Genomic DNA, 17,715 nt, shown 5'->3' with positions numbered 1-17,715 from the left:
TATATTGTTGGGAAAGGAGTGTTGTGTAGTGTTATATCATTGGGAGAGGAAGGTGTTGTGTAGTGTTATATCGTTGGGAGAGGAGTGTATTGTGTGGTGTTATATCATTGGGGGAGGAGTGTGTTGTGTAGTGTTATATCATTGGGAGAGGAAGGTGTTGTGTAGTGTTATATCGTTGGGAGAGGAGTGTTGTGTAGTGTTATATCGTTGGGAGAGGAGTGTGTTGTGTAGTTTATATCGTTGGGAGAGGAGTGTGTAGTGTTGTGTTATATCGTTGGGAGAGGAGTGTGTTGTGAAATGTTATATCACAGGAATGTTATATCGTTGGGAGAGGAGCGTGTTGTGAAGTGTTATATCACAGGAATGTTATATCATTGAGAGAGGAGTGTGTTGTGAAGTGTTATATCACAGTGAAAAAAGTCGGTTAAGGTAAAGGATACCAACAAATTGAACTAGTTATATTGTTGGGAAAAGTGTGTTGTGTAGTGTTATATCATTGGGAGAGGAAGGTGTTGTGTAGTGTTATATCGTTGGGAGAGGAGTGTTGTGTAGTGTTATATCGTTGGGAGAGGAGGGGGTTGTGAAGTGTTATATCACAGGAATGTTATATCATTGAGAGAGGAGTGTGTTGTGAAGTGTTATATCACAGTGAAAAAAGTCGGTTAAGGTAAAGGATACCAACAAATTGAACTAGTTATATTGTTGGGAAAAGTGTGTTGTGTAGTGTTATATCATTGGGAGAGGAAGGTGTTGTGTAGTGTTATATCGTTGGGAGAGGAGTGTTGTGTAGTGTTATATCGTTGGGAGAGGAGTGTATTGTGTGGTGTTATATCATTGGGGGAGGAGTGTGTTGTGTAGTGTTATATCATTGAGAGAGGAGTGTGTTGTGAAGTTTTATATCACAGGAATGTTATATCGTTAGGAGAGGAGTGTGTTGTGAAGTGTTATATCACAGGAATGTTATATCATTGGGAGAGGAGTGTGTTGTGTAGTGTTATATCATTGGGAGAGGAGTGGGTTGTGTAGTGTTATATCATTGGGAGAGGATTGTGTTGTGTAGTGTTATATCGTTGGGAGAGGAGTGTATTGTGTGGTGTTATATCATTGGGAGAGGAGTGTGTTGTGTAGTGTTATATCATTGGGTAGGAGTGTGTTGTATAGTGTTATATCATTGGGAGAGGATTGTGTTGTGTAGTGTTATATCGTTGGGAGAGGAGGGTTGTGTAGTGTTATATCATTGGGAGAGGAGTGTGCTGTGTAGTGTTATATCATTGGGAGAGGAGTGTGCTGTGTAGTGTTATATCATTGGGAGAGGAGTGTGCTGTGTAGTGTTATATCATTGGGAGAGGAGTGTGCTGTGTAGTGTTATATCATTGGGAGAGGAGTGTTGGGTAGTGCTTTATCACAGGAATGTTATATTGTTGGGAGAAGATGTGTGTTGTGAAGTATTATATCACTGGGAGATGAGTGTGTTGTGAAGTGTTAAATCACAGGAATGTTATATCGTTGGGAGAGGAGTGTGTTGTGAAGTGTTATATCACAGGAATGTTATATTGTTGGGAGAGGAGTGTGTTGTGTAGTGTTATATCTTTGGGAGAGGAGTGTGTTGTGTAGTGTTATATCTTTGGGAGAGGAGTGTGTTGTGTAGTGTTATATCTTTGGGAGAGGAGTGTGTTGTGTAGTGTTATATCGCTGGGAGAGGAGTGTTGTGTAGTGTTATATCATTGGTAGAGGAGTGTGTTGTGTAGTGTTATATCGTTGGGAGAGGAGTGTTGTGTAGTGTTATATCGCTGGGAGAGGAGTGTTGTGTAGTGTTATATCATTTGGAGAGGAGTGTTGTGTAGTGATTTATCACAGGAATGTTATATTGTTGGGAGAAGATGTGTGTTGTGAAGTATTATATCACAGGGACGTAATATGGGTTGTGTAGTGTTATATCGTTGGGAGAGGAGGGTTGTGTAGTGGTATATCATTGGGAGAGGAGTGTTGTGTAGTGCTTTATCACAGGAATGTTATATTGTTGGGAGAAGATGTGTGTTGTGAAGTATTATATCACAGGGACGTAATATGGTGGGCAGAGTAGTGTGTTGTGAAGTATAATTGGTGCTGTGAGAGCTCGAGGGCTGTGTTGTATAGTGTTGATGGATAGTTAGCTACATTTAGCAGTAATGGCTGTGTGGGTTAACATTGACTGTTAGCTACATTTAGCTGAGAATGTGTTAGTGTAGTTAGGGTTGAAGGTTAGCTACATTGGTATGATCTGTGCGGGCTATAAGATGGGTGCAGGTGAAATACATTGTACAATTATATTAAAAGATCAAGAATGAAAGAAAGCCATCAGCTTGCAGGTATGTCATGCTACAAAGTTTTTGATAAGAACTGACCTTGACCCATATTCATAGTCATGGGCAGTATTTGTTAAAACACTCAAACAAATTCTGAAGAACCAAGATGCCTAAAGCCATGACATTAGAGAAGTAGCTTGCTAAAATATAGTGTTAAAATGGTTGTAAAAGGAAAGGCCACTCAAATCAGGTGAATGTCATCAGGCACCTTGCAATTGGCTTCCTGTGTTTCGTAGTATATATGTATGTATTTTATGTTTTGATGGGTTTCAACGTTTGTAGAGGGAAAAGTTAAAAACATATTAATATTTCCAAAGCAATGAAAAATATTTACAGTATCTTTCTTCCACTAGTAAAAATATAAAAATATAATCAATACATACAACATTTATTTCTCTTGGCTGATTGTAATGTGTGTGCTCCATCACTCACTGAGCTGTGTACCTTACAAGCTGTTGATTCACAGAGTGCAGGATTATACTTACACTGGATTTGAATCAGCCCAGCTCTATCATAACTCGGAAATGACTTGCACCTGATTATAGGGAGGTAGTTGATAGTGATTAAATCTCCATGAAGGGAAAACAACAGCTGACAGCGTTAACGTGTAACAAAGAACTTTAACCTCTCGATTTCTGTTGTTGGCTAGTGGCATGGGAATCCTGTTTCTCTAAAGATAAGCATCGCTGCTGCAGTGACTACATTCATTTAATATTTGTTGTGTATTGATCATGTTCTATAACCCATTATGATGGCACATTGAGGACACTAGTACCATATATATTTGAGAAATAATATAAAGATGATGCACCACAGCTTGATAATGGTTTATGAAAAAAATATTTTCACAAATATTTCCATACACCCGTGGTAATGTATGAATTTGAGATTCAGGATACTTACATGTACCTTGCTGAAGTTCATTTCAGTCTTGCTAAAATGAAGCTTCTTAGCTTCTTTCACAAAACTACTGAAATGGAAATTAATTTGGGGTCTTTTGAATATATTAATGGCCATCAAGCAATTGTTTCTGATTTGAAACAAACAAAGTATTCAATATAGATATTAAAAGCTACTGGCTTAGAGCTACTTATAACTTTTTAGGTCACCTGAGACAAAGTCTCAAGTGACCTTTTACGATCGCCTTTTGTCCGGCGTCGTCCGGCGTGTGTCCGTAAACAATTTACATTTTCGACTTCTTCTTCAAAACCCCTAAACCAATTTCAATGAAATTTTGCAGAAACCTTCCATGGCCAAAGGTCAACAAAAAAGTGGCTGATTTGGTCCCCAGCCTCAAGGGGCCTGAGGGGCGTGGCCAAAAAGGGTCAAAATGACCTCTTGTTATATATTCATATAATCTATGACAAGAGAAACAATTAATATCGTATTTTGGAATTAATTATTTAAAAGTTTAATTAACCTTATAATTATATCCTAATGGAATGTTGGGGTATTAACGAGGATTTGGTTGTTTAACAGTCGGGATTCATTAGTCCAACCTCCACTAATATAATCATGTTGTCCCACTATCCAGCCAACACAAACCAAGTTGTCCCACTATCTAAACAACACAAACCAAGTTGTCCCACTATCCAAACAACACAAACCAAGTTGTCCAACTATCCAAACAACACTAACCAAGTTGTCCAACTATGCAGCCAACACAAAACAAGTTATCCCAATATCCAAACAACACAAACCAAGTTGTCCAACTATCCAAACAACACTAACCAAGTTGTTCCTCTTTCCAGCCACAACGTACCCAGTTTTTCTGCCATTGCTCTCTAGATCTCACCGTCCCACTATGCAGCCACCACTTACCAGTTGTCCCATAACAAGTCTCAACTAATTCATTAACCATTTTGTTCCACTATCCAGCCACCACCAACCCAGTTGTCCAACTTTACAGCAATCACTAATCCTGTTGTTCCTCTACCCAGCCACCACTAACCCAGTTGTTCCCCTATCCAGCCATCACTAACCAAGTCGTCTCATTTTATAGCAATCACTAATCCTGTTTTTCCTCTACCCAGCCACAACTACCCCAGTTTTTCCTCTTTCCAGCCACAACTAACCCACTTGTTCCTCATCCCAGCCACCACTAACCCAGTTGTTCCTCTATCCAGCCATCACTAACCAAGTTGTCTAATTTTATAGCAATCACTAATCCAGTTGTTCCTCTATCCAGCCACAACTAACCCACTTGTTCCTCATTCCAGCCACCACTAACCTAGTTGTTCCTCTATCCAGCCACAACTAACCCAGTTGTTCCTCATTCCAGCCACCACTAACCCAGTTGTTCCTCTATCCAGCCACAACTAACCCAGTTGTTCCTCTATCCAGCAACCAATAACCCAGTTGTTCCTCTATCCAGCCACAACTAACCCAGTTGTTCCTCTATCCAGCCACCACTAACCCAGTTGTTCCTCTATCCAGCCACAACTAACCCAGTTGTTCCTCTATCCAGCAACCAATAACCCAGTTGTTCCTCTATCCAGCCACAACTAATCCAGTTGTTCCTCTATCCAGCCACAACTAACCCAGTTGTTCCTCATTCCAGCCACCACTAACCTAGTTGTTCCTCTATCCAGCCACAACTAACCCAGTTGTTCCTCTATCCAGCAACCAATAACCCAGTTGTTCCTCTGTCCAGCCACAACTAATCCAGTTGTTCCTCTATCCAGCCACAACTAACCCAGTTGTTCCTCATTCCAGCCACCACTAACCTAGTTGTTCCTCTATCCAGCCACAACTAACCCAGTTGTTCCTCTATCCAGCAACCAATAACCCAGTTGTTCCTCTATCCAGCAACCAATAACCCAGTTGTTCCTCTATCCAGCAACCAATAACCCAGTTGTTCCTATATCCAGCCATCACTAACCTAGTTGTTCCTCTGTCCAGCCACAACTAGTCCAGTTGTTCCTCTATCCAGCCAGGCCACCACTAACCCAGTTGTTCCTCCATCTAGCCACCACTAACCCAGTTGTTCCTCCATCCAGCCACAACTAACCCAGTTGTTTCTCTATCCAGTCACCACTAACCCAGTTGTTCCTCTATCCAGCCAGGCCACCACTAACCCAGTTGTTCCTCCATCTAGCCACCACTAACCCAGTTGTTCCTCCATCCAGCCACAACTAACCCAGTTGTTCCTCTATCCAGCCACAACTAACCCAGTTGTTCCTCTATCCATTCAACACTAACCAAGTTGTCCAACTATCCAAACAACACTAACCAAGTTGTTCCTCTATCCAGCCACAACTAACACAGTTGAACAATTTTTCTGCCATTGCTCTCTAGATCTCACCGTCCCACTATGCAGCCACCACTAACCAGTTGTCCCATAACAAGTCTCAACTAATTCACTAACCTTTTTGTTCCACTATCCAGCCACCACCAACCCAGTTGTCCAACTTAACAGCAATCACTAATCCTGTTGTTCCTCTATCCAGCCACAACTAACCCAGTTGTGCCTCTATCCAGCCACAACTAACCCAGTTGTTCCTCATTCCAGCCACAACTAACCCAGTTGTTCCTCTATCCAGCCATCACCAACCCAGTTGTTCCTCTATCCAACCACAAGTAACCCAGTTGTTCCTCTATCCAGCCATCACTAACCAAGTTGTCCAACTTTATAGCAATCACTAATCCCATCGTTCCTCTATCCAGCCATCACTAACCCAGTTGTCCAACTTTACAGCAATCACTAATCCCATTGTTCCTCTATCCAGCCATCACTTACCAAGTTGTCCAACTTTACATCCAGTTGTTCTCCATTGTTACTCTATCCAGCCATCACTAACCAAGTTGTCCAACTTTACAGCAATCACTAATCCCATTGTTCCTCTATCCAGCCACAACTATTCCAATTTTCCCACTGACACTATCCAGTCATCACATGCACTAATCCAGTTGTTCTACTACAGCTGTTCAGCCGTTACAAATCCAGTTGAATATTTTCCTTATATATTGTGTTGATGTGAAAGGCCAACTTGCAATTTGTCACACTGGCCAGATTCAAAGGTCAACAGCAGCATCAATGGTAAATTTTCTTCGCCTGATCTACTTTCAAGGTCACCAAGGTCAAAATGTAAAAAAATCTTACTAATTTCTTAAAATTTAGAAGTTCATAGTTAAATATTACATTTTGTTTGCTTAGAGTTTACAGCTATTATTTTTACATCAAACAAAACGTGATTGGCCAATATATGCAACTTACATAGTACAGTAATTGTTCAGGGGGTACCGGTAATTGGCTTATCTAGTCTGCACACATGATGTATGAATACAGTTCAAGTAAGCACAGCAAGCCCTTTGGGTCTCTTGTTGTTTGTGCTTTAAACCTTTGTCTTTGGCTTCATACATTAACCAGGGGGGCTTACAATGCATTTTTTAAACAGGCCATTTATAAACAAAGTTATGTTGGTGTAGGAAATAGCACTTATATCTGCGGAACTGATTACATCTTACACAACAGCTTTATACAACATACACTTAGCAGTGCTTTGGGAGTCATCAGTCTTTATCACGCAGAAAAGATATTTGGGATGCAGAATGTTTATTAATAATGTAAAATTGAAATTTACAACATGTAGTAAATAACTAGCTTGTTTTATAAATACAGTATAGTGTACATGCCTGAAGATGTTAAGAATGCTGATTCTCAGTAGTATCTGCAAGCTAGAATGGTCAATAGTACATTCATGGAACTCACAAAGCCATTAACATCTAAATAACGGTAATGGTATGATAAAAATAGTCATACTTTTATTTTGATGTAACTTCTGCTTTCTTAAGGTTCAACAGGAAAGTTGAAAAGACTGTCTGTAGTTTGTAAACCAGTTATGTGTCAGTCACACAGTTTAACGTAGTCATGTATCTTGTTCTAGAGGCTATTATGTAACTCACGTTTTTGTGTGTACTGGGTCATATGACACCTATATCATTGGAAATATGATATAATTTTTCTAACTTTAGAAAAATATCGACCTATTTTAACGGAAGCAGGAAGTACATTATACCACCTTTTATGAGATTCTGACACAGGCAATTAAAAGGAAAATACAACGGGGCCAGAGTTAAGCTATACCTGCTCACCACTTAATGATTCATTACGGCGTTAATGACTCAGGATGATTTATCAAAATTATTATCAGTATATAAGGACCACATTTAACATTTATTATAAGTTGAGAAAAGTGGAAATGTTGCTTTAAGGGTTTAGGCCCAGTACTGGTATATCACAGTTCATGTCTAAAGCTTTCAGATCATCACAAGTCGATCCATTTCATTAATTAATTTGATGTACCATAAAATGAAGACACTATTTTAATGAGGACCTACAATCAACTGTACCANCCAAATTGCCCCGCTGCAAACCCCCCCCCCCCCTCCGAAAAAAGGAGGCATCGCCGTATGCATTATCATTAGTCAGTTGCAGTTTCCTTCCACATGATCATAGTGGCAGATTTATTGTTGATAATGTTGTACCTGGGTTCAAATTATTTAAAAATACAGGGATGCAAATTGTACAAATATTATAAAGAGGAGCCATAATGAGGTAAATATTTCTATAACACATATGCATACGTACAGAAGTAAATAAAGACGTGGGCTGTCATGCTTTGTAAGGTTATTTTTTACCATGAAATCAACAAAACAAACAAAACCATAGACCAGGGTAATGTATCCCATTACAGCAGTTATTGGAAAATATTAAAATAGCACGATAAAGTTATGATCCATAGTTCATATCTCTTAACCTTTAAATCTTAATTTCATATGTATAGGAGAAACACAATGTACAGGCCTCCAACTTGAGATGTACTTCACCAAATCTCCTAGTAGATAAACTACCAGCAACTCTGTAACTACTCTACTCACATATATACAGGAAAGTCGCTCAGATCACGAATTTTAATAGTTTAAAAACAAATTAAGCAAAATCTCTATTGATTACTACTAGTAATTCAGGCAAAAGATATTATATACGTATGAAAAAGGTATTGAAATGATACTTTGATATTTGATGTAATATTGGTTAAGCTAACGATGCTTGGAGTGTTGTAGTTAAGGAGATTATAAAGCCTTCTCCACTGACAGGAGGAGACACATGTCACTTCCTGTTGTAGGAGAGTGGGTATCTCCTCTTCCTCATCAGGGAGTCACGCCAAGCAAAAACAGAAAAAACAGAATACGAAAGAGGAATTTGAGAACATGCTAAAGCAGCAATCAGATAGAGAGCTTTATGTGAGGGTTTTCAGGTGGTTTGGAAATTCTTCTTCTGAATACACGTCTGGTTTGTGAAAGATAATAAACATACTGATTGTCTACATGTTGTAGCTGTTTACACCTCCCAGTTATTTAAATGTAAACTACTTTGCTGTGAAGGCCAGTTGGAACTTGTGAGAGGGCGCAGTATCTGTTTTATGTGGTCAACTTTTTGTTTCAACAACCTACTTTTCCGAAATAGCTGCACTGATTGTCACCAAATTTCTTGTAAAATGATCTGAAGTTTGTTCTCCTTTAACCATAGATATTGAAGTCTCCAAAGGTGGTTGGTTATGATGTTTATCTTACTCGAGTTGGTTAAATTTGAACTTGTATTAAAACATGAGGTTTACCGACATGAGACATGAATAGTATTGAATATACAGTATTGGTTATAGGTGAAATCCAGGTGTGCTATATACAGTATTGGCTATAGGTAAAATCCAGTGGGTTTTTTTTTACAGTATCGACTATAGGTAAAATCAAAGTGTGTTATATACAGTACTGAAGATAGTTAAATCATAGGTCTGCTATTATACAGTATCGACTATAGGTAAAATTAAGGTGTGTTATATACAGTACCGAAGATAGGTAAAACATAGGTGTGCTATACAGTGTAAGATATAGGTAAAATCCAGGTGTGCCATATACAGTACCAAAGATAGGTAAAACATAGGTGTGCTATACAGTGTAAGATATAGGTAAAATCTAGGTGTGCTATATACAGCACCGAAGATAGGTAAAACATAGGTGTGCTATACAGTGTAAGATATAGGTAAAATCCAGGTGTGTTATATATAGTACCGAAGATAGGTAAAACATAGGTGTGCTATATATACAGTGTACGATATAGGTAAAATCCAGGTGTGTTATATACAGTACAGAAGATAGGTAAAACATAGGTGTGCTATACAGTGTAAGATATAGGTAAAATTAAGGTGTGTTATAAACAGGATCGGCTAAAGGTAAAATCCAACTGTGCTATAAACAGTATCGGATATAGGTAAAATCCAAATCCAGGTGTGCTATATACAGTATCGGCTAAAGGTAAAATCAAGGTGTGTTATATACAGTACTGGAGATAGGTAAAACACAGGTTGATATATACAGTGTCAGATATAGGTAAAATCCAGTTGTGCTAGATACGGTATCAGATAAAGCCAAGGTAAAATCCAGATGTGCTAAAAACTATAAGAGGTTGGTATAATGAAATTTTGCTATAACAAAATCAAAGATAGGCAAAATCAAGGTGTGTTATATACACTATCAGAGGAAGGTAAGACACAGGTGTGCTAAATAGTATAAGAGGACCTGGAGATGACATGAGTACAGTAACAAAACAAGTGTCAATCTTGCTGCAGTTATTTATATAAACTGACTTATATGACAAGTTATTATTAGGGCCCCATATCGGAGATACGGGTGCCCTATAGTAATCACTCTGTCTGTCTGTCCGTCCACAAATTCTGTTCCTGGCTGATAACTTTGGTATTTATTGACTGATGTACATGAAACTTGGTCAAGATGTTCAGTTCACAAAAATACACATTGAGGTAAAAGGTCAATGTCAAAGGTCAAGGTCATTAAGTTCAAAGGTCAAGGTCAAATTTTACATCTTTTCACTGATGCACATTTTGTTATGACATTATGAAGCAAAATTGATAGAATTAAACAAGGAGTCAACTGTTCAAAGGTCAAGGTCATCGGGTCAGGGGTCGAGGTCAAGTTTTGTAGCTTTTCATTGGTGAACATTTCGCTATGACATTATGAAGCAAAGTTGTTCGGAATTAAACAAAGAGACACACTGAGGTAAAAAGTCGAGGTCAAAGGTCAAAGTCATTAGATTCAAGGGTCAAGGTCAAATTTGCATATTTTGACTGATGATCATTTTGTTATGACATGATGAAGCAAAGTTGATCAGAATTAAACAAGGAGTCAACTGACCAAAGGTCAAGGTCATTGGGTCAAAGGTCAAGGTTAAATTTTGTATAAGACTCGCATCATAGTACATATAAAATGTATATTTTGCTTCCTTGCGATTCTTTTTGAAGTCCAAATGTCAAACATCAAGCTCACCTATGTGGGCAGTTTCCTCCATGATGATTATGGGGGATATATTGCCACAAGACGGGGCCCTTACTGACCTGTCAGTGTTCTAGTTCCATTTTGGGTACCCCCCTCCTGCTTGAACATCCAAGTAAACCTAACTTAACTCAGTGGGGGGGTCTGTTAAAAAATGTATGCATTGATATCCAAGAAATACAAAAAAATAAATGCTTAAGGCATCTATTGTTTCATTGTAACGAAATAGCAAATACTATTTTCCTATATATTTGTCTTCAAAAAGTGTTCCATTTTGGGTTGCCTCACATAACCAGTTAAAGATTGAATCATAGTCAGGTAGAATGTCTTGCTTCGTTTTAATACAGTTACAGTATTGATAAATTTTATAAGACTTATACAGTTACAGTTTTGATAAATTTTATAAGACTTCTATTTATATTATCATTTCTGCCTAAAATATGTTTACTTATATATTTACATATTCTTTAAATTCTCTTTGATATAGGGCTGAGAAGTCTGAAGTCCTCTCTGAAGATCTGCAGACAATTGAAAAGAGGGTGGAACTGGTAAAAACTGTGGTGCAGATAACATCTAAGAAAGTGGCGGGCAGTTTACAGTCCTCCGCTGGCATGGACGTGGAGAAGCGACTGGTGAGGAGTGTATTTACAATAATCTTCACATTAACATTTCTGAAAATTATCAATTATTAGCTCATTTAGGCTGAAAGGCCTAGTGTCAGAGGTTATGCCATAGTTGGGTGCTTCTGTCTTCAATCCATAGCTTTTAGCCCACCTTCATCAGACATTGGGCTGTTCAAATGTTCCTTTGTCCATGGTCCATCATCAATCCATCTGTTGTCCGTCCTTAATACTGGATGGACCTTTTTTCATATGTAGGTTTCCATTAGTCAGTTGTTGAGCATGTTTCACTTAACGACTGATCTGAAAAAGAAAATGGCAGCCATCTTAGATTTTGACTGTTCAAGTTTATTATTGCTGTTTCTCAAGTACTTGACAGATCTTTCTCAAACTTCTATTACTGCTATTTCACGAGATGTTCTTGACAGATATGCCTCAAGGTTTAAATGTAGGTTTCCCTTGTTACACATTAAGTACTGTGTAAGTAAGTAGGTCAAACAACAACCTCAATTTGAAAGAATAATGTCATACAATATATGAAGTTTTGACCAAAAGTTTCACAAGGTTCATTCACTGTTACATGACTCAATCCAACAAGTAAAAAAAGAAATCTATCTTACATAGAAAATAAGAAGATGGTATGGTGGTAGGCACTGAGATCCATCTCGGATCTCTTGTTTATTTTGCCATATTATGCGATTGAGTAGTTGTATTTTGATGATTTCAAAGTCAAAGCTACCCTAACATCTTCCAAATCATCAGAGTTCTCCACATCATAAACTACAACATAAATATATGTTCAATGTCATGTTCCATCATTGTAGCCTGAGTTTCCTCTGGCCCTAACACCAGACTTAGACATTTTGACATATAGATGTCTGGTGTGGGGCCAGAGCGCACTGCTATATGAAAATGTGGAATTCATCCGACACTGTTGGTATCGGAGAGTTATGATCATGAGGTGCTGACAACAGTAATCTACTATGACACAACACATACCTCACATATATCGATAAATGGATTGTTAATTGATCCAAATCAGCTCTTTTTATCACCAACAGCTGCTAAATTCCGGTCAAAATTTCCCACCTGAGTGAATGCCATTTTGTAGGTCATGGGTTGACTAATCAACAAACAGTACTGATCCGGAGCGAAAATGGAATATATAATTCTTGTTCAAAAGATTTCCGGACCCCGTCTTTTTGTTGATTAGTCACTCCCCTATACCAAGTGGTTTCATATAGCAGTGCGCTCTGTGGCCCCACACCAGACATCTATATGTCAACATGTCTTAAGTCTGGTGATAGGACCAGAGGAAACTCGGGCTACCGTCATTGCTGTCATTTCAGAAAGCATCGTTGGTAAGGAAACACTAAATGTATAGAGATCTTTTACAGCAGTATGGCTTTCTAAATTGGGATTAGCCGATGGCAAGGAATTTTTAACATTGTTTATCTTCTTGTTTCAGAGAAAATTACCGGAAACAAATTTGGCACATAGTTTAATTGAAAATGCTAGTTTGCTGGGAAAAGAGTCAGTCATGGGGTATGTATGATGTATATAAATGACATTTAACAAAATTTCTAAATGTCTGTAATATTGTATGAATAAAATGATTGACAGTAGTTTATAATCAGTAATTCTGTTAATTAGGACCCCCACATCAGAGATGCAGGTGTCCTTTCTTGATCACAGTCTTTGTCTATACATCAACATATTGTTTCTGGAAATTGTTTTAGAATTTAAAAGTCTAAAATTTATGAAATTAGACATACCCGGTAGTGATTTACTGTTACATAGATACATGAAGTGCATCAGGGGTTAAATAAGTTCCTAAGGTCAAGGTCACTATTTATAAAGCAGAGAATATATGACAAAAATCCATAGTGTAGCCGGTCCTGGCTTCAAGGGTTCTTTTCGAAATAATGATCAACACCTGGTAATTGTCTTTATTCTGTGGTCGGAAGACCCTCTTCATTTACTGTACCACTTTAGAGACCCTCTTCAAAAACAGAGCACTGTCATATATATAAGTATGACAAGTGCTCGTATACAAGTTGCACTTAGTAAATTCCTCAAAAATTGTATTGATTAATGTTGATGCTAATTGTATTTATTGTAAAATTTGTATATCTATGTACTGTAAAGTGCTTTAGAGTGGCCTAGGTTAGCTAGATAGGGCCCTCTATCAAATGTTGTATATTATTATTATTATTAAATATTGATAAAAACAACTGACAAATATGAACAATACATTGTCATTAAAATAATGACACTGTTACAATAGTTTTGTCCTTTCTGTTAGTGTTCAATTTGGTTGTAAATGATCACACCAGTTTACAGTGTTAACTACCATAGATTATGTCATTCTGACAAGTATAATATCTACCATAGATTATGTCATTCTGACAAGTATAATATCTACCATAGATTATGTCATTCTGACAAGTATAATATCTACCATAGATTATGTCATTCTGACAAGTATAATATCTACCATAGATTATGTCATTCTGACAAGTATAATATCTACCATAGATTATGTCATTCTGACAAGTATAATATCTACCATAGATTATGTCATTCTGACAAGTATAATATCTACCATAGATTATGTCATTCTGACAAGTATAATATCTACCATAGATTATGTCATTCTGACAAGTATAATATCTACCATAGATTATGTCATTCTGACAAGTATAATATCTACCATAGATTATGTCATTCTGACAAGTATAATATCTACCATAGATTATGTCATTCTGACAAGTATAATATCTACCATAGATTATGTCATTCTGACAAGTATAATATCTACCATAGATTATGTCATTCTGACAAGTATAATATCTACCATAGATTATGTCATTCTGACAAGTATAATATCTACCATAGATTATGTCATTCTGACAAGTATAATATCTACCATAGATTATGTCATTCTGACAAGTATAATATCTACCATAGATTATGTCATTCTGACAAGTATAATATCTACCATAGATTATGTTGTTTCTGACAAGAATAGAAGTGAAATAGGCAAATCGGAATAATTGTAGCAAAATGTTCACAATTAACAATTCAGAAACAATACCATTGTATTTGATTATTCATTGCTTTATTGGTAGTCTCCCAGTAACTACTTTACCTGGTAGAACTTTGAGTTGTCCTAGCGAGGTATTGCTCACCAGCGGTGAGGGGGATGGGAGTTTATTTCAGGTAATGCTGTCAAAAATATGTCTGATGTTTTAAACTCTCACTGCTGATTTACATGTTGAAAAACAGTTTGTGATAACTCTTACATTGTAAAGATTTGGTGTGCACATACCTATGTAATCCCTGTTTGTATTTAGGAACATGTTCCAGATGTGTGGAGAGTGTGAGAGTAATCTGGCGTCTAATGCCCTTCAGTATGAAATAGATGTGGAGGCCAAGGTGTTGGGACCACTACAGGACATGTTTGATGTAAGTCGAGGACTGCTTGTCCTTCATACGTATGTAACCCCAACCAGCCTTATATAGTCCTTACCATACCCAACCAGCCTTGTATAGTCCTTACCATACCCAACCAGCCTTATATAGTCCTTCCCATACCCACCCAGCCGTATGTAGTCCTTACCATACCCAACCAGCCTTAAGTAGTCCTTACCATACCCAACCAGCCTTAGATAGTTTTTACCATACCCAACCAGCCTTATATAGTCCTTACGATACCCAACCAGCCTTATGTAGTCCTTACCATACCCAACCAGCCTTATATATTCCTTACCATACCCAACCAGCCTTATATAGTCCTTCCCATACCCAGCCAGCCTTAGATAGTCCTTACCATACCCAACCAGCCTTAGATAATCTGGCGTCTAATGCCCTTCAGTATGAAATAGATGTGGAGGCCAAGGTGTTGGGACCACTACAGGACATGTTTGATGAAAGTCGAGGACTGCTTGTCCTTCATACGTATGTACCCCCAACCAGCCTTATATAGTCCTTACCATACCCACCCAGCCTTATATAGTCCTTACCATACCCAACCAGCCTTAGATAATCTGGCGTCTAATGCCCTTCAGTATGAAATAGATGTGGAGGCCAAGGTGTTGGGACCACTACAGGACATGTTTGATGAAAGTCGAGGACTGCTTGTCCTTCATACGTATGTACCCCCAACCAGCCTTATATAGCCCTTACCATACCCAACCAGCCTTATATAGTCCTTCCCATACCCAACCAGCCTTATATAGTCCTTACCTTACCAAACCAGCCTTATATAGTCCTTACCATACCCAACCAGCCGTATGTAGTCCTTACCATACCCAACCAGCCTTAAATAGTCCTTACCATACCCAACCAGCCTTAGATAATCTGGCGTCTAATGCCCTTCAGTATGAAATAGATGTGGAGGCCAAGGTGTTGGGACCACTACAGGACATGTTTGATGTAAGTCGAGGACTGCTTGTCCTTCATACGTATGTACCCCCACCCAGCCTTATATAGTCCTTACCATCCCCAACCAGCCTTAGATAGTCCTTACCATCCCCAACCAGCCTTATATAGTCCTTACCATACCCACCCAGCCTTATATAGTCCTTACCATACCCAACCAGTCTTATATAGTCCTTACCATACCCAACCAGCCTTATATAGTCCTTACCTTACCAAACCAGCCTTATATCGTCCTTACCATACCCAACCAGCCTTAGATAGTCCTTACCATACCTAACCAGCCTAATATAGTCCTTACCATACCCAACCAGCCTTATATAGTCCTTACCATACCCAACAAGCATTGTATAATCCTTACCATACCCAACCAGCCTTGTATAGTCCTTACCATACCCAACCAGCCTTATATAGCCTAGTCCTTACCATACCCAACCAGCCTTAGATATTCCTTACCATACCCAACCAGCCTTAGATAGTCCTTACCATACCCAACCAGCCTTATATAGCCTAGTCCTTACCATACCCAACCAGCCTTAGATATTCCTTACCATCCCCAACCAGCCTTATATAGTCCTTCCCATACCCAACCAGCCTTATATAGTCCTTCCCATACCCACCCAGCCTTATATAGTCCTTACCATACCGAACCAGCCTTATATAGCCTAGTCCTTCCCATACCCAACCAGCCTTATATAGTCCTTCCCATACCCACCCAGCCTTATATAGTCCTTACCATACCGAACCAGCCTTATATAGCCTAGTCCTTCCCATACCCAACCAGCCTTATGTAGTCCTTCCCATACCCAACCAGCCTTATATAGTCCTTACTATACCCAACCAGCCTTATGTAGTCCTTCCCATACCCAACCAGCCTTAGATATTCCTTACCATCCCCAACCAGCCTTAGATATTCCTTACCATCCCCAACCAGCCTTAGATATTCCTTACCATAACCAACCAGCCTTAGTTAGTCCTTACCATACCCAACCAGCCTTATGTAGTCCTTCCCATACCCAACCAGCCTTATATAGTCCTTCCCATACCCACCCAGCCTTATATAGTCCTTACCATACCGAACCAGCCTTATATAGCCTAGTCCTTACCATACCCACCCAGCCTTATATAGTCCTTACCATACCCAACCAGCCTTGTATAGTCCTTACGATACCCAACCAGCCTTATAATAATAATAATAATAATATACAACATTTATATAGCGCCCTATATAATTTGTAAAATTACTCTAAGGCGCTTTACAACATATGGATAATAGTAATGGTTATAATTGTGAAAACAAACAACAAAGGCTTGCAATCACTTTCATACATTTAACAAGCAATGTGCACATAATTGAACAAATAAAAGGGTGGTATTTACACGACGTCTTTGCAAAGATTCTAAAATGCAGAGGTGAAGAGGTGAGTTTTTATGTCCCTCTTGAACTTGGCCAGGGTATTTGACTTCCTAATGGCAGATGGTAAGCTATTCCACAATGTAGCCGAAACCCTACCAAAGCATCTGTTTCCGTAGGTCACAGTACTAGATTTTGGAACACACAACAAAGATTCTGACTCTGACCGCAGTGATCTTGAGGGCTGATACAGGGTAACAAGCTCCTGTAGGTACTGAGGAGCTGTTCCATTCAGTGCCTTGATTGTGTATACCAGAATTTTGTACTGCGACCTGTATCGTACAGGTAACCAGTGCAACGAATAAAGCGCAGGTGTGATGTGCTCTCTCTTTCGAGTACGAGTAACTAGCCGTGATGCAGTGTTCTGGACCCACTGCAGACGACTAGTTAGTTTGTCAGATATACCACAGAGCAGGGCGTTACCATAATCCAACCGAGAGGTAACAAGTGAATGCACCAAAATCTTGCATGCATCTGCAGTTAGAAACTGCCGAATACAGCCGATGTTCCTGATCTGGTAGTAACAGGATTTGGCAATAGCGTTCAC

The 17,715-nt window shown here is 38.7% G+C and overlaps 1 protein-coding gene across 8 annotated transcripts in view; it reads left to right on the top strand.

Moving 5' to 3' along the window:
* The window catches only part of LOC110447470 (rho GTPase-activating protein 44-like), a 66,813-nt gene that overhangs the window by 7,255 nt on the left and 41,843 nt on the right, over nt 1-17,715 (top strand). For 7 of the 8 annotated variants that reach the window (XR_002462597.1, XM_021493202.1, XM_021493198.1 and 4 more), the window contains exons 2-4: nt 11,182-11,326; nt 12,783-12,859; nt 14,671-14,782. Coding sequence is in view for 7 of the 8 variants with exons in the window: in XM_021493202.1 (XP_021348877.1) it covers nt 11,182-11,326; nt 12,783-12,859; nt 14,671-14,782 (334 nt within the window). In the remaining variant the exon portion in view is untranslated. Of the gene's footprint in view, nt 1-11,181; nt 11,327-12,782; nt 12,860-14,670; nt 14,783-15,678; nt 15,752-17,715 lie in introns of those variants that run through there. The other variant, XM_021493200.1, reaches the window with a different exon arrangement.

The sequence above is a fragment of the Mizuhopecten yessoensis genome, unplaced genomic scaffold (assembly GCF_002113885.1).
Source record: "Mizuhopecten yessoensis strain PY_sf001 unplaced genomic scaffold, ASM211388v2 scaffold3427, whole genome shotgun sequence".
Classification (NCBI taxonomy): Eukaryota; Metazoa; Mollusca; class Bivalvia; order Pectinida; family Pectinidae; genus Mizuhopecten; species Mizuhopecten yessoensis.
Note: the sequence above shows the minus strand (reverse complement) of the source record. Positions and strands in the feature narration are given on the sequence as shown.